General features: G+C 46.5%; 1 protein-coding gene across 3 annotated transcripts in view; it reads left to right on the plus strand.

The window, feature by feature from the left end:
- Positions 1 to 13,899, plus strand: part of Zdhhc14 (zDHHC palmitoyltransferase 14) — a 260,775-nt gene that overhangs the window by 236,792 nt on the left and 10,084 nt on the right. For all 3 annotated transcript variants that reach the window (XM_006978060.4, XM_042262366.2, XM_015996765.3), the window contains one exon: positions 3,623 to 3,725. In XM_006978060.4, coding sequence (XP_006978122.1) covers positions 3,623 to 3,725 — 103 coding nt within the window. The remainder of the gene's footprint in view (positions 1 to 3,622; positions 3,726 to 13,899) is intronic.

Below are 13,899 nucleotides of genomic sequence, written 5' to 3' on the forward strand. Positions count from 1 at the left end.
TAGGAAGTGTTTATCCTTGCTCCTCCCAGCCTCTGGTGGTGGCCAGCCGTCCTTGGTCTGGAGCTTCTACATTCTAGTCCGTGTGCCTGTGTTTTGTGGCTTCCTTCCCATGTCTGTTTCTCCACATGGCACTGCTGTCTGCCTTCTCTTCTTAAGGACACCAGTCACAGTGGGCTGAGACCCTCCTCAATTAGGAAATCATCTTCTCATGGTTACCTTTGCAAAGTAACCAGAGGTTACAAATGGGGTCGCACTCACAGGTGCGGGGATTGGTACAAGTCAGCCCATAGTGTCCCTCCTCAAACCAATGTCAGTGGAGAGAATGTGGCTTTGGTGGGGATGGTTTGAAAATAAATACAGAGAGAGCAAAGCAGAGTACATGCAGGTGTGGTCTGCTCCGGTCTCCCACAATGCACCAGCACAGTGGGGGCACTCCAAGTACATTTCTGACTGGGTGTGATAAGATGACATGACCTTGAAGCTGGAGAGGAACAAGGGTGACATTGGGAGCTAAGAGGAAGCGGCTAGGATCTGTAGCAGGTGACAAGCCTTTAGATAAACAAGGGGAACAAGCAGAGCCACGGGCCTCTTTAAAAGCAGAAGTGACAGGGAAAGATATAGCTCAATGTTAGAGCACATGACTAGCATACAAGGTTCAAATCTCAGTACCCTAAAGTAAAAAGTGACAGAATTTGGTAACTGGCTTCATGTAGAGGATGCATAATGGGATATTCCAAGATGTCAAGATGGGTCCATCACAGAAAGAGCCTGTTCTAATCTCTTTTCCTATTTCTATGATAACACACCCTAATAAAAAGCAACTTAATGGAGGAAGGATTCTTTTGGTTCACAGGTCAAGGGTAATTCACAATAGGGAAGCCAAGACCAGAGCAGCTTGATACAGCTAGTCACATTGTATCCACAGGAAACTGTGGTGGTATTGTGTTCCCCAAAATATTGTGTACCTTAATAAATTTATCTGGGGTCAGAGAACAGACAGCCACTAGATACAAAGGCTAGAAAATGGTGGCACTCACACCTTTAATCCTAGCATTCCAGAGATAGAAATCCCTCTGGATCTCTGTGAGTTCAAGGCCACATTGGAAATAGCCAAGCATGGTGACACACACCTTTAATCCCAGAAAGCCAGCCTTTAATCCCAGGGAGTGGTGGTAGAAAGTAGAAAGATATATAAGGCGTGAGGACCAGAAACTAGAGGCTTTTGGCTGGTTAAGCATTTGGCCTGGTTAAGCTTTCAGGCTTTGGAGCAATACAGTTCAGCTGAGATTCATTCTGGATGAGGACTCAGAGGCTTCCAGTCTGAGGAAACAGGACCAGCTGAGGAACTGGTGAGGTGAGATAGCTGTGGCTTATTCTGTCTCTCTGACCTTCCAGTATTCACCCCAATAACTGGCCTCGGGTTTGATTTTATTAATAAGAACTTTTAATATTCATGCTACATCTGGCGCCCAACGTTCGTGTTACGAATTCATGAAAAAGCTGTTTGCCTGTGGCCTTGTGAGCCGCAGCTCAGGCCCAAGCTACACTCAGGCGGTTGTGGTGGCGCACACCGGTAGGATTTGCTGAAGGAGACAGAGGCAGGAGGATCCCGAGTTTGAGCCGGCCTAGGAGGCTTGGGAGAAGCTTTGGCCCGGATTGAGCCACAAACAGTGGTGGGGCCATGGAAGCAGTGGCTACTGCTCCACGTTGCCAGCTCCTTCTCATCGTGTTGGTGACTGCGGTGATGCTGCTACCTGGGACGAAGGGTTTACTGCTGCTGGTTCAGAGAAGAATTGCCAGGACCATCGTGTTACAAGAAAGCATCGGCAAAGGTCAGTTTGGAAAAGTTTGGCAAGACAAATGGTGGGGAGAAATTGTTGTGAAGATTTTCTGTTCTAGAGAAGAATGTTCATGGTTCCAAGAGACAGACATTTATCAGACTGTGATTGCTCCAAACCACAGAGGAGGCAAAAAAAAAAAAAAAAAAAAAAAAAAAAAAAGTCTGCAGGAAACCATGACCATGCCTAACAGTGACTTTGAAATCTTCAAAAAGATGACAGGATCCTACAACGATGATTCCACATGGACTATGATAAAGCCATTAAGCCGATTAACACCATGGAAAAATCGACTTTGGACTACAAACTGGTCAGAACAATTTCGAGAGGACTAGTTGAGATGATCCAGCTTGACAGACTACTCAAACAAGGACTTGAAACAAGCCCTGAACTTTCCTATTATCCAGAGACTGGACAAACGATACAGGACTTGATGATTAACCCCAAAATTTTCTTTTCAAGATTCCCTAAAGATATCTTCACCCCTAGAAAGCAAAAAGGAAAAGAGAATATAGATATGAGATAGATCATTGAATCTACTCTGAGAAAAAAGATAAAGAAATAATAGGATAAATAGGTGGATCATTGAATCTACACTGAAGAAAAGGGGAAGATATAAAAATGACAAAAGGTAGACTACTGAATGTATTATGAAAGAAAAAAGAATATGGATATGATAAGATAAAAAGGGAGATTATGGAATCTACTTTTAAAAAGGAACTACTTGTTTTAAATAAGATAAGTAATGAAAATTTTTTGGTCTGAGTTTATCAGATGTTACTGGACTGGACATTGTTAATATATATAATGGAGTTTTTTGTCTGGATCTGTCAAATGTTAATGGACTAGACATTGTTAATGTAATCTTGACTGTATATTGCATATACTTATTGAAGATAGTTTTTCTTGTATTAGTTATAAGCTTTCTTTAATTTTAGACAAAAAGAGAGGAGATGTGGTGGTATTGTGTTCCCCAAAATATTGTGTACCTTAATAAATTTATCTGGGGTCAGAGAACAGACAGCCACTAGATACAAAGGCTAGAAAATGGTGGCACTCACACCTTTAATCCTAGCATTCCAGAGATAGAAATCCCTCTGGATCTCTGTGAGTTCAAGGCCACATTGGAAATAGCCAAGCATGGTGACACACACCTTTAATCCCAGAAAGCCAGCCTTTAATCCCAGGGAGTGGTGGTAGAAAGTAGAAAGATATATAAGGCGTGAGGACCAGAAACTAGAGGCTTTTGGCTGGTTAAGCATTTGGCCTGGTTAAGCTTTCAGGCTTTGGAGCAATACAGTTCAGCTGAGATTCATTCTGGATGAGGACTCAGAGGCTTCCAGTCTGAGGAAACAGGACCAGCTGAGGAACTGGTGAGGTGAGATAGCTGTGGCTTATTCTGTCTCTCTGACCTTCCAGTATTCACCCCAATAACTGGCCTCGGGTTTGATTTTATTAATAAGAACTTTTAATATTCATGCTACAGGAAACAGAACAATGAATGCTTATGCTGAACTCACTTTCTCCTTTGCATACAGTCCAGGATCCTAGCCTGGGGAATGGTGCCCCCTACAGTGGGATATTCCCACCTCAATTAACCTTAATCAAGATAATCTCCCACAGACATGCTCATAGGCTCATCTCTCAGGGGATTTTTGATCTCATCAAATTGGTACTTGAAATTATTCATTCTATAGGGACCCCAGGCCTAGACATTTAAATCACGTTGCTATCATCTTTGAGCTTTTCCTCACCCTCTCCTTCCTGTGTGTGTTCTTCTGCAGCCTAATCGACAGAAGAGGATACATCCAGCCTGACACGCCACAGCCAGCAGCACCATCCAACGGGATCACTATGTACGGGGCCACGCAATCGCAGAGTGACATGGTAGGAGCTGTCCACAGCTGGGCCACTGCTTCCTGTGAAGCTTTCTCTTCTACTGACATGCCCTCTAACCTAATAACACATGTCTGGGGGAAAAAAATGCCTTAGTAGGAGGGACATCTGGAACACCCATATGACTGACATTCTAGCATGGGGGAGGTGAATGGCCAAGCTGCACAGTATTCAGGGAGGAACCATGATATCTAGTTTGATTAACTTGTTACTGAAGACACACACACACACACACACACACACACACACACACACACACACACACACACTGTATCTTTGCCCCAAGTGCATATGGCACATTGAAGGAAGCCCCTGCCACAAAAGCAGAGAGCTGTTAAAGGACAGGATCTACCTTCCCACTAGGGCTGGACCTGAATGATAGTCTCTGTTTCCTGTGCTGTCCATTACCCAGTGTGCGATGCTACTCTAATAACGCACCATGCTTCTTTAAGTGGGCAGTGGGCAGCCCACTCCATCTCCGTACTTCCACCCTGAATCTTAGACCAGCCTGCAGCTGCTCTGTACAATCCTCGGACCCAGGGCTCCACTATTTACAGTGTAAATCAAACTGCCTGCACACCTCTCCAGAGCATGCCTGCAGCATGCACACTCCACTGTAAAGCAGGAGGTTGAGGGGGAGCGGGAAATGTCTTACCGTGAACATCTGCGCCATAGCGTGTCGACCCTGACCCTCACAGCCTGAGCTTCCTGGGGTATTTGGAAGCCAGCGGCCTCTCCGTGTGCCTAAAGAAGCTCCCAGCTTCTGCGGAGCTGAAGTTCAAGTCCCCACCCACCCCGCTGTTGGCTGTTTGTGCAGCTGAGTCTCCTACGTGGAGTTTCTGTGTCACACAGGAGCTGGCTTGGGGGTAGACTTGGAGAAATCTTGCTGCTGAGCGTAGAGAGGTGCAAGGTGAAGGTTGGTGGCAGCCTATCTCCAAGACCTAGAGGTAGGGAAGTCATCCCATGCCCTGGTCACCCGTGGCTCCAGCCCCCTGCAGAAGGATGCTCGGACTCATGGTTCGCTAGCTGTGGTGTCTTGGTTGTGTTGTGTCGCATCACTAACCAATAGTCTCCTTTGAGAGCAGTATGGACATAACACAGTCTTTGCAACTCTTCTCCATGAGCATCCACACGTGTCCACGCAAGGGACCCTGGAGGCCTCGTGCCGTATTTCTCAGAGGGAAGCAAGAACAGGGAGAGTAGGATATATGCTTATACAAGGGGCGATACTGAATTTGTTAGACAACAGATGTCCAAGGCACCTAACAACCTCATTTAATCCTAAACCAACAGTGGAAAAATTATCACTCAGTTTTTTTTAGCTGTAAGGGGAATATACCAGAATGTCCACCAGGGTCTATTGACTGCTTCTCTGACTGGCACCCATGCTGATGTACATGCATACTCCCACCATGCATTCACCCAGCACCTCCTCCAAGGTTCTTGCTGTGCGCTGAGTGCTAGATTCCAGGGATAGGGGGCTTATAGTGCTGAGCACCCCCCCCCCCAATTCAAGGTCTTCGCAGTCAGCACAAGATGGAAGCAAGTCTATGAAGGCAGCACTGGAAACCTTCATAAATGGACACCAGTGGCCGTGTATTAGTTTCATGACTAGCATCCCTAGCACTGACGGCCCCAGATGGCTCTGTGTGGTCCTTGGATTTAGAAAGTAAACAAAGACCATCCTGAAGGTGCTGTAAGCCACTGTGGACTCTGTAAAGGGACATGGATTGGTTGCTTTTATATTGCATCGACCAAACTACCTGAGAGAACAATTTAAGGGAAGAGAGATTTATCTGGGCTCACGATTCAGATGGTTCAGTTGACGATTGCTTGGGCAGGACGTGGTGGTGGAAGAGTGTGTGCCGTAGAACTTGGCGGCAGGAATGCGTGAAGAGTGTGTTCTTCTCTCCTGGGAGAACAAAAAGCAGAGCGGGGGAGGGGAGAGTGAGAGCAGGTAGGAAGAAGATGCCCTCTTTGAACAAACACCCAAGTGTCCTACTTTCTCCTAAAGGTTCCAGAACCGCCCACCACCGGCCACACCCTGTGAGCCTATGAGGGGCATTTCGCAGTCAAACCATAATAGCAGGGAACTGTGTTGTGTCCATCTGTGATCCTATGCTCTTCTGTCATAGGAGCCGTACAGAGGCATCTCTTCCACATGGGGGTGCTGTAGAGTCAGCCAGCGGCAAGCTCTGGGAGTCCAGGGTGCTGACCATTATATGGTGGAACTGAAGCCAGCCTTTAGATACAGAGGGGACAGAGGGAGGGAGAACTGACTGCAGAGACCAAACGGCCAGCACTTACCAGATAAGTGAGCTTGGCAAGTTCCGTAGCCTTTCCCCGACCCCACGTTTTCATCCATAAAGTGAGAACATTAGTGTTGTCATCTGGTAGGGCTTCTGTGACGATAAGTGGGTTAATGGAGAGCATCTAAATCTTGCCTGACACAGGGCAAGTACAATGTAAGCATTTGCCCATATTATTCCCTCCCTGAAGTTCATGGGTAGCAAGATCCAGAGCAATTGTAGTCTTTTGAGCAGCTGGACAAGAGAGGATCTGACCGATGAGTGTGAGAGCTGGGTTCCTCCTGCCTGTTAGCCCCTGACCCTTGGCAGCTCATCCTGCCTCTCTGGTCCTCAGTGTTCCTCTTTTGCTATGAGTCCGATCTTTGAGCATCACATCCCAACACATAGGATAACCCCTCCTAGGAAGTGCGAACCATGACTCTCGGCTCTTCCTCCTCCAAACCATCATGCCCCACAATCCCCCAAACTGAGGACGTCCATTCTTTCTGGAGGATGGAGGCATGCTGCCATCTGGTCTACATGCCACACTCCCCTGAGAATCCCACTGTGTATTTCTCTTCTCATTTGTCTTGTGTTTCTGATGTATTTCTGAGGTAAATCCCACTTGGTCATGATATGCAATTATCTTTTTTACGATTCTTGATGCACTTTGCTGGTATTCTGCTGAGGCATGAGAGACGTGGTCTGTAGTTTCCTTTTCCTGTAAAATTCTTTCAGTGTTGGTATCAGAGTGATTCTGGCCTTCTAGAATGACTTCCTTCAGAAAAGTGTCCTCTAGTCTTCTGCTGAATAAGTTGTGAAAATGGATGTCGTCTTTTCTTCAACGATGCAGGAGAACTCACCAGTGAGTCCTCTAGCCTTGGGCTTTCCTTCACAGTTACTTGGCTCTGTGCTTAGGAGTCTGTTCCAAGTTTCTGTTTCTTGGGCAGTGTCAGTCATGGGTATCTCCGTGGAGATGTGTGCCTCTCACCCATTACTGTTGACTCATATCTGCCTTATATCTGTACTGTTCTATTCCAAAAACAGATGGAAGAGGAGATAATGGAGGGCTGAAATGTTAAAACAAACAGAAAATTACAATCATTTGTAAATGTGGAAGGAAAGAGATAGAGACTTCAGGGCAATTAAAGAAGCACACGGTGGAGGGCTGGCCAGATGGCTCAGTGGGTGAAGCTGCTTTCCATCCAAGGAGACAAGCCTGACGATCTGTGTTGGACCCCCAGAACACACATAAGCCTACAAGGAGAAAACCAAGTCTGCCAAGTTTCCTCTGACCTCCACACATATGCTGTGGTATGCACACACCCATACACACACACACACACACACACACACACACACACACAGTACCAAATTTTAACTCATTTTAAAAGCACACAAAATAATTCTCAGAGGGGCAAGAAGGGATTTATTTTTGGAGGATAATCTTTGTTTTAATCTGTGTGTGTGTGTGTGTGTTTGTGTGTGTATGTGTGTGTGTGTATGTGTATTTGTTTATGTGTGTTCCCATACGTGAGTACACGTGTACACATGTCACAGCACACACGTAGAAGTCAGAAGACATCTTCAGTTCTCGGTCCCTGACTTCCGCCTTGCCTGAGACAGTGTCTCTTACTGTTCACTGTTGTGTATGCCAGGCCGGTAGCCTGTGGTCTCCTGGTGACTCTCCTGCCTCTGACGCCCATCTGTCCCTACAGGTAGATCTGCACCACCACGTCCAGCTTTATGTGGGCCCTGAGGATCCAAGCATACATAGGTCCTCACACTTGGATGGGAAGCACTTCACCCACGGAGCTGTTTTCCCAGCCCTGATTGTGGTGTTTACTTTATTATTTTATTTTTAAAGATACATGTTACTCTCCCAGCTGAGAGACTGGCACCTCCAGCCAAGCAACTCCACCAAGGGTCACAGATCTTTTAACATTTGCTCTGCTCTCTCTCCCTTTGAGTAGCATTGGGGCCAAACACACATACCCAGCAGTTCCCCAGAGCTGTCAACATAGGGTAAAATTAGCGATGGAATTTTAAGAGTGGCAGCACATAACTTCTTTGGTGCTATTAGAACATTCCTTTTGTTTGACTTCCTAGACTACCTGTAACAGACAATAGACATCCCACCTACAACCATCACACACACACACACACACACACACACACACACACACACACACACAGCCAGCCCAACAGAACCAGGACCAGCAGGGTGTGACCAGCATAACAGCTCCCAAGCCGCCTGGTGTCTAATGCAGCCTGAGATAGCAGGGCATCTCCCCTCTGCTCCTTGGAAACAGGAGCAGCTGGCCCAGATGTTTGCCAAGAGATCCATCACTTTCCTTTTTATGTATTTATTGTATATAGTTAGTGCCCACAATCAACTCTGAAAAATCTTGTATCCTAATCTTCAATGTGAAACAAACACGCAAATCCATTGAGTTAGTCAGAGTCGTAAAGTGAACTTCAAGCCATTTGGAAGCAAAGCCAAGTTTATTTGGTACAGACCCACACTGCATCAAATGATGCCAGGCTGAGGTTTCTCTCTGTTAATAACTTTTAAAGTGTTGTTATTTGCAAGGACCGTCTCGTCCCCTTCTCATTACAGCTTAGAAGGTATCCCCATTTGCGGTGATCTGGGTGAGAATGTTCCCCATAGGGTCAGACATTGGAACACTTGGTCCCCAGTTGGTGGAACTGTTTGGGGAGGTCTAGGAGGTGTGGCCTTGCTGGAGTGCTTCCCTGGGAGGTGGGCTTGGAGGTTTCAGAAAGCCTCACACCATTCCCAGTGGGTAACCCTCCCCGTCTCCTGCTCCAGCCACCGTGCCCACCTGCTGCCCCTGTCCTGCCATTATGAACCCTCTGGAACCATAGCCGAAATGAACCCTCCTTTCTATAAATTGTCTTGGCCATGGTGTCTTATCACAGCAATAGAAAAGTAACTAAGGTACCATTTTACAGAGAACAAAGCTGAGGTTTAAAATCTTGGCTTGTATTTGTTCCTGACACTGTGACTAAACACGTGGCAGAAATGACCTAAGTGGGGAACTGAGGCTTTGGCTCCTGGTGTCTGTCCGTCCCGGCTGGAAAGGAGTGTGGAGCAGGAACTTCCCATCCCGGGATGCTGCCACTCTGTGGGCTTTCTCTTTCCCTTCTACTCCATCCGGACCCTCCAGAGTCCATGTTTGTGCTGCCTACATTCTAGGTAGCCCCCCTCTCTCCTCTCCCTTTCTTTCTCTCTCTCTCTCTCTCTCTCTCTCTCTCTCTCTCTCTCTCTCTCTCTCTCTCTCTCTCTCTCTCTCTCTCTCTCTCTCCCCTCTCTCCCTCTCCCTCTCCCTCTCCCTCTCCCTCTCCCTCTCTCCTCTCCCTCTCTCTCTCTCTCTCTCTCTCTCTCTCTCTCTCTCTTACTCTCTCTCTCTCTCTCTCTTACTCTCTCTCTTTCTCTCTTTCTCTCTCTCTCTCTCTCTCTTACTCTCTCTCTTTCTCTCTTCTCTCTCTCTCTCTCTCTCTCTCTCTCTCTCTCTCTCTCTCTCTCTCTCCCTCTCCTGGAAACATTCACAGACATACAAGATGTACCTCAATCTCATAGGTGCTTCTGCATCCAGTCAAGCTGACAGTGAAAATTAGCCATCACACTCCCAAGGGTCATATGATGCAAGATGTCGCATCCCCTGACACACACATGTTTCTATTTTAAAAGCTCTTAGGGTCAGAGAGAGTTCAGCAGTGAAGTGCTTGAGGTCCTAGAATACATGGGGTCCTAGGATACTTGGGGTCCTAGATTTAATCCCCACCACTGAGATGGGGCAGGCTTTGACTGAGGGAGACAGGACTGAGGTGGCATTCAGAAGGCTGGGGCAGGAAGATCATGAGTTCAAAGCCAGTCCATGATGTATTGTATGACTCTGGGAGAAAATGTCCTCAATTTTGGTACCCTTTGACCTGACCTTGACCATTGGAGAACTGAAAAGACAATTTAGTCTAATCCAGTATCACTCCACCAGCCTGGGAGCTCACCAGACTCCCAGTCAGTCAGAATCCCAGGGGAAGGTTCACACGTGGAGATTGTTATAGTCCCAGAGGTGATTGCTTCCCCCTCCCCCACACCCACACCCAGAGCTGAGGACCGAACCCAGGGCCTTGTGCTTGCTAGGCAAGCACTCTACCACTGAGCTAAATCCCCAACCCCTGGTGATTCCTTTTTATCTTTTAAAAAATCTTTTGATTTATCATGTGATTTATTTTAATCATATTCTTCCCCCTCCCCATATCCTCCCAGATCTTCCTCAATTTCCTTACCCACCCAACTTCATGTTCTTTCTAAAAAAAAAAAAAAAAAAAAAAAGAAAAGAAAAGAAAGAAAAAAAGAAAAGAAAAACAAAACCCTGGAAAAGCACTCCCCCAAAAAATTGAGTCTGTTTTGTGTTGGTTAACTGCTCCTGAGCATGGGTCTGCCCTGGCATGTGGTTAATACACCAAGTGTCACACCACTGAAGAAAACTGATTTTCCCTTTTCCAGCAGATAGCTTTCTGGCTAGGGGTGGGATTTTAATCCCCACTTCCCCTCCCCTGTACTGGAATTTTGTCTGGCAAGTGCTTGCGTGGGTCCTGGGCACGCTGTCAGTCTCTGTGCGTCCATGTGTGCATCAGCCCTCTTGTGCTTGGAAAACACTGGTTTTTTGAAGTCATCCCTCGGCCCTTTCTGCCTCCTCTTCTGCATAGATGCCAGAGCCCTGAGGGAGTCTTCCACTCCGCACATTGTCCAGTTGGGGTTCTCTGTGTTAATCACCACCTACTGCAAGAAGCAGCTTCTCTACTGAGGGCTGAGGGATGCGATGGTCTATGAGGATGGCACTTTGCTCTAGGAGTGATTTTACTGCTGTACTTGCTCAGCAGAAGGACAGCAGTAGATTTCCCCCAGGCCCATGACTTCTCTAGCCTCAGTTGTCAAACTCATTGTCAAGTATGGGCTCCATCTCATGGAGTTGTCCTTTACAGTCGAGAAGGCGTCCCTTACCCTCATGACACCTGTATCGCTATTGCTTGCCTTTTTCCATTTTTCTCCTCTCCACTTTTAGCCATATCTGTAAGCAAAAAGAGCTCCATCCACCCTGAACATGACACCAGGATCTAGACAGAAGTCTTCTTTGGGTCATACCTGGCAGTATGGCTCCTAGAAGTAATAGCTTTGAGAAGATCAAATTAGTCCATGGGCTAAGGGAGCAAGGTCACGGCCATTTAATCCCCTGGGTGCTATGGATAAATGCCTGTGCATTTTCCAGGATGACAAAAAGAATTTTTAGACCTGGAAAAATAAAAGCAAATTCTGAAATATGAAAACTGCAAAATTAAAATTAGCAAATGCCTAGTTTCCAGGAGTCCGTGAGCATGCCAGCTTCATTAGTCATGAAATTTAGCATTCATGAAAAATTAATCACATTTTATAAATGATTTGTGTGGGGCTTTTTCTTATTCCCTAAGAATTCCTGAGCGTGCATGTGACTTGTGAAGGAAGTGGCTCACAGACAGATAAACATGAAAGTCTAGTCCAAGGGCACCTCACTGAGGTGCCTCTGCTGTGAGGACCCCAGGGTGGCTCCATGCAAGAAGTCTTTTTGGTCACGAGACTCCCACCCACTGATGAGAGTATTAGCAAGCCTTTGGACAAGCCTGGTCTTTGTGGACCCAGAGGTTAGAACTAGGTCCTCAGGTGGACTTGGGACTCCAGTCCTCCTCAGTCCAAGAGAAAAATGTCCAGTGCCCAGAGCTTGTTGCTCTAAGATGCCAGGCTGGGGAGAGCTGAGTACTCCCAGCAATGATGGACAGGGGATAGATAGCTCAACATCAACCTTCCTTCAGGGTCCCTTCCAGTGCGGATGCCACCCCGGCCCGCGCTTCTTGTCACCATGCTGCCATTGCTCCATTCTACCATCTGCTTGTTGGCATCTGTCTTCATTTTTTTTTTTTCTATTGCTGTGATGAAGACCACGATCAAAAGCATCTTAGGGAGAAAAGGGTTTATTTGGCTTACCCATCCTGAGTCACAGGCCATCAAGGGAAGCAGGAACTTCAGGCAGGAACTGAAGCAGAAGCCATGGAGGAATGCTGCTGACTGGCTTGCTCAGCCTGCTTTCTTATAGAACCCAGGACCACCAGCCCAGGGGTGTGGCCCCACCCACAGTGGGCCGGGCCCTCCCACATCGATCACTAACAAAGAAAACGCCCCAGACTTGCCTACGGACCAATCTGAGGGAGGCATTTTCTCAACTGAAGTTCCCTCTTCCCAAATGAGTCTGGCTATGTCAAGTTGACAGCAAAGTAACCAGCATACCGTCCAAGCACATAGAACACATCTTTATGGTTTCCAGTGCCCCAGGCCGTAAGTCCCAGACTGACCAGACTGAGGCCAGAGGACACAGCTGTGTGACAAGAATGGCACTGGGCTGAGCTCTCACCCACTCACCTCTTCCCATTCACGCCCACCTATATCACATGTGTTCACCATTTCCATAATCTAGCAGCTGCGGCCTCTCACGGGCTGTACCAAGACTTTTGCATGGATGACTCCTATGACCTCCACAATGACCCCAGGAGACTGACACCAATGTTGCCTCCATTTTACAGATTAAGAAATCGGATGTACAGAGCTTCGGGAAAGTTGCCTAAGGAAAACACAGTTTGACCTGAGTTCTTACTCTGCACCCCACGCTCTGTGGCACCTAGTGAAGAAATGTGGAAAGTGGATGTGTGTATGAGTGTCTCCCATAGTCTCTCAGTCCCCACAGCCTGTCATCCTCATGACCCCACCCCCATGAAAGCCTACTGTGGGGAGAGATTTATCATCAGTCATTCATACCCTAAGGAGAATGAAAGTCAAATTTCAGGGACCTATGAATTTCAATGAATTAGTATTTGACTTGGATTAAAAAAGCATTTCAGACTAGGTATGGTGGCTCATGCCTATAATTTCATCACCTGGCAAATAGAGGCAGTTAGAAGTTCAAGGTCATCCTCAGCAACATAGCAAATTAGCTGGCTTGGGCCACATGAGATCATGTCTCAACTGGAAGGACTAGAAAGATGGCCCCACGAATAAGAGCACTTGGTGTGTAAGCATGAGGTCATGAGTTCGAATCCCAGCACCTGTGTTAAAAGTCAGGCGTGGCATGCACACACACCTGTCATCTTGGCACTGTGTGGTGGAAACAGGAGGATTGCTAAGACTTGCTGGCCACCAACCTACCTCCAGTTTCACTGACAGACTCTGACTCAAAGGAACAAGGCCAAGAGTGTGACAGAACAAGATACACAATGTCCTTCTCTGGCTTCAGCGATGGCACGTATACCCACACCCCACATAAGGACATATACCATACTTATACATAGGAACATATGCACACACAAAATTTCCAATTTTAATATGTAAGGTCATACACTATACTTTTACATATGAACATATACACACATACAAAATTTCCAATTTTAATGCATAAGGACATATGCCATATTTATACATATGAACATATACACACACAAAATTTCCAATATTTTAACAATAATAATGTAACAACAGTAATAAATGTCTTAATACTATTTGTTCAGTACTTCAGCCCCAGTGTCTACAATAGTCTCTAATAATTGGTGTTGGTTAAGAGCAAGAGAGAGGGAATGAGGTGGAGATTAATTACTGTGTCAATAATTACTGTGTGTCACTTGACTCAATTCTTTGCATTTATTTGCATCTCATTGAATCTCCTCAAAGGTGAGGTGTTAATGAGACCAAGTGAGAGCATGCTAATTGTCCCATTGAGGAGACAAATTCCTCAATGCTAAGTACGAGACACAGCTCAGCTCACGGAGGGGGG

This window comes from Peromyscus maniculatus, chromosome 16 (genome assembly GCF_049852395.1).
Source record: "Peromyscus maniculatus bairdii isolate BWxNUB_F1_BW_parent chromosome 16, HU_Pman_BW_mat_3.1, whole genome shotgun sequence".
In the NCBI taxonomy this organism is placed as follows: Eukaryota; Metazoa; Chordata; class Mammalia; order Rodentia; family Cricetidae; genus Peromyscus; species Peromyscus maniculatus.